Source organism: Miscanthus floridulus, chromosome 10 (genome assembly GCF_019320115.1).
Source record: "Miscanthus floridulus cultivar M001 chromosome 10, ASM1932011v1, whole genome shotgun sequence".
Taxonomy (NCBI): domain Eukaryota; kingdom Viridiplantae; phylum Streptophyta; class Magnoliopsida; order Poales; family Poaceae; genus Miscanthus; species Miscanthus floridulus.
The window spans coordinates 45,273,819-45,277,670 of NC_089589.1; the positions used below are offsets into that span (position 1 = coordinate 45,273,819).

General features: G+C 47.6%; 1 protein-coding gene across 1 annotated transcript; it reads left to right on the plus strand.

Moving 5' to 3' along the window:
• The first annotated feature begins 974 nt into the window (after positions 1 to 974).
• Positions 975 to 2,818, plus strand: LOC136484874 (uncharacterized). The gene is made up of 2 exons (XM_066481839.1): positions 975 to 1,103; positions 1,293 to 2,818. The coding sequence occupies exon 2, from the start codon at positions 1,308 to 1,310 to the stop codon at positions 1,956 to 1,958; it is 651 nt and encodes a 216-aa protein (XP_066337936.1). The 5' UTR covers positions 975 to 1,103; positions 1,293 to 1,307; the 3' UTR covers positions 1,959 to 2,818.
• Positions 2,819 to 3,852: the final 1,034 nt, after the last annotated feature.

Consider the following 3,852-nt stretch of genomic DNA (forward strand, 5'->3'; position numbering starts at 1 on the left):
AGCCATCAACAAAAAAGTTATAGAACTCATCAAGATCAACAAATTTTATTTAGATCATTTGTTCATCCGACAAAGTGATAGTACACATTATTCACAAATTTACATGTCTCTTATAGTTTGTGAAACTATATGACTGATATGTAAATTTGTCAATAATTTTACCATCACTTGCTCGGATGAAGAAATGACCAAAATAAAAGTTGTAGATCTTGATGAGTTCCACAACTTTGTTGTTAATGACTTTTTCATTTGAAATCATTTACTCCTTCAAAATATTAATTCAAGTTGCTATTTTTTCGAATTCAAATTTTGAATTGATAAAACAAAGTCACATGAAAAAATGACTAGAATAATAGCCGTAACAACATAATAAATTGATAGAGCATGATTTTAGAAAATTTTAGGAAAAAATAATCAAATTTGAAGTTACTATGAGGGAGAAAAACTACTTACAAGTTTTAGCCAGAGATTAAAAAGAAAAATCATTTAAAAATAGAATTTCCAACAATCTTTTGAAACAGTAAATGATTTCAAATGGAAAAGTTGCAAACTACAAAGTTCTATAACTTTTCGAGATCTACAACTTTTATTTCAGTTATTTCTCCATCCGAGGTCATACGAACAAATTCAAATTTTATTACTTAATTTTTACTATTTAGCGTCTATATATAGGGGCGGCTCTATATTTGTAGGGGCGGCATAAATGAGGCCATTTGTAGGGCGCGGCTAATAACACCAGCCGCTCCTACAACTCGTTTGACAACTATTTATAAGGGCAACTCAATATAGAGCCGTCCGTATAAAAAAAGGAGGCGTTGCTACAAATTGGTTTTTTTATAGTGAAATAAACCGTTTCTGATATAAAATAGGGACGTCTTTATAATTCATTTTTTATACCGGTGGTTACCGGTGATGGGAGCCTGTGGGATGGTTCGCTCCTGCAACCTCTCTCCGCTTCTGAGCCCTCCGATCCTCGGCTCCCCGTTTCTGCAAAACGCACCGTCGCTGAGCCGCGACCTACACAGGCGCCTAGGCTGTTGCCAGTTTCGCAGCACGTGCGCGAGTGCGCCACTAACACGCAGGCCGCGTGCCGGCCCGTCGAGGTAAGATTCAATCGCCACTCTTTCAACTTCTTTGTATTGTAGAAAAATCATGCCTATTTGATTGCTAACATTATCAAGTCATTCATAATATAGTGAGATCAGGAATTCATCGGATTGTATATAAAAATTTTATAATGGTATAAAATCCGAGATCCGCCACTGATGGCTTCATCGGATCAAGAAACCCAGGGGCGGAGCTCTCGGATGGAGATGGATCCCGTCGCCGACACCGCCGATGAGTCCGTAGTCACAGCCTCAGGGGACGACCGCAGCCCTCTTGCGGTTCTTGCAGGCGAGGCGCTCGACAAAAAGCGGCAGAGGACGACAGGCATCGACGACGCGGCGGCGTCGCTGTGGGTGTTCATTCTGGCGGACATACTAGGCGTCGTGCTCCGCTTCCCGCACTCCCTCGCCGATCGCGCCTCCGTGCGGTCCGTGTGTCGGCACTGGCGTGACGCCACGCACGGGCACAGCCTGCCGCCGCCGCTACCACTGCTCGTGCTCCCCAGGTTCAGATTCTTCAGCTTTTCCACCCATGGGGCAATTGTCGCCATGCGCCGCGCGTGGATGCCTGAGGAGGTGGCCACCGGCCATGTCGGTTGTGTGGGATCTTCCAAAGGGTGGCTTCTCGTGGCGAGGCCCTGCGAAGATTCCGCCGGCCGCGAGCGCTTCCTGGTGAATGCGTTCTCCCACGAGGTGGTGTGTGTACCCCGCCTGCGTGCTCCCTACTGCCCTACTGCACCACCTCCGGTGAGCTCCCCTGGACTGCCAACGATGACCCCGACCCCATGTATTCAAGGTCACTCGACCATGTCGTGCTATCTGCTCCGCCTGGCTCGGCGACCAAGTGCGTAGTGGCAGGCTTCTCGTACCGTAGGGGTGTGCCCGGGCTCTCAGACTGGCGTGGCTTGCCTGGGATTACGCTGTGGCAGCCTGGGATGAAGACATGGTACGTCTACCAATCTCGCTGGGTTGACTGGTTGAGTGACCTTGTGTTCCACCAGGGGAACTGTACATGCTCCACAGGTCCTGGTACGCCGACCAATCGCCATGGCTCTTCGCTTTTACGCTCGGGGAAGATGAACATGGGGTCGATGTCTCACCTTGATGGTTCAATGACTATGCCACCATTCCCCCGGCCTGCCCCTCTGCAGTGGGTAGCATGGTGCAACTTGGTGCAATGGCGTGGCGGCCTGGTGGTGATCATATGATACGTCGAACCTTACATATCGTTGTTCCAAACCGAGAAGGTTGATGTGTTTGCATTGGACCTAAGCATAAACCCTTGTGGAGTCACTGAGATCCGCAGCTTCGATAGCGATTGTATCTTTGTCGATCGATGCCGCTGCACTTCCTTTCCTGCCGGCTCATATGAGGGTGTCCAAGGTGACTGTATCTACTTTATCGAAAAGTATGAGAAGGGCGACGAGCCTAGTTATGTGACAACTGTGTACAACATGAGAGATGGTACAGTGAAGCCCTTCCCTGCTGAGTTATTGTCGGGTAACCCAGCAGAGGACAATCTCGCGTACCCAGTGTGGATGTTTCCTCCCGAATGAACTGCAGATTCAGTCTGGTATCTTACCTGGTGCTGTCACTTGTTTAAATTTGCAGGATTCTCAGTTAATTACAATATGTCTCTTATATTTTAGAACCATTTTTGGGCACTTGTGTTTCTTTGAGTTGCTGTCGATATATATGATTGGATTCTTGCATAAATTCTGTCATGGACTTTCTGTATGCAATAATTGAAGTCTTTGCATCTGTGATCTGATGGCAGTCTTTTATTTTCTACTCGCTGTTTCTCTGAACCTGGAATATGTTGATGTTGTTTTACTGGACCAATGTGAGTTGTGGGGCTCTGCTATTGTTAGTGGCTTGTGGCTCTTTGAAACTCTGGTGAATGTAATTTGCTCTAAAAATAATCAAATAAAATATCGTAAGTAAATTGCCACAGTTTTTTTTTTTCTAAAAAAAAAAGCATAAGCGTGACACCATGATCTTCTGTGAATTAGCAGTAACAATAATAATCAGATAAAAGGCCATAAGTCAATTTTGTTCTTTATGAATTCAATTGGAGGCATCATCTCATTTGGTTCTTCTCGTTGAGTACTGTAGTTTATATCATGGGATTACTTTTCCTATTCGCTGAATAATGCTTCTATCGAGTTCCCGAAATTAAGCTAAAAAGCAAACGCGCAGGATCTGGAGTTTCAGCCCGCACACCCCACCCGCTCGCACACCTCTCTCTCTCTCTCTCTCTCTCTCTCTCTCTCTCTCCGGTGAGCACGTCACCGGCAACCTCCTCCCTGTGCCGGGCATGGCGGATGCGGTGGCGGCGGCGGTGGATCCACGCTAGGTAGGCCTCCTCCTTCTCTCTCCTCTCTCCTCCTCCTCCTCTTGATCTCTGAGCTAGGGTTTCGGCGAGCTCTCCCTATCATCTTCCCCAACTCGTGCGGGTATAGAAGGGGCCGGCCGGAGGGAAAAATGCCGGCCATGGTGGCGGCGGCAGCGGCGGGGGGGGGGGGGGGGGGGGGGGGGGAGGAGGAGGAGATGAAGGTAGCACATCGGGCAAGGTACACGGCTGTGGAGCTCAAGCAAAATGGGGCGTGCTAGCGTCTGACCAGGTTGCGTCCAGCACCTTACCGACCACCAAAAATTGATCGTGCGAATTATTACAAGTGGGCCCAAAACTGCATGTTGGGCCCAAAAATTGGTGCAGTTGAGGGAAACACAGAATATCATGCAT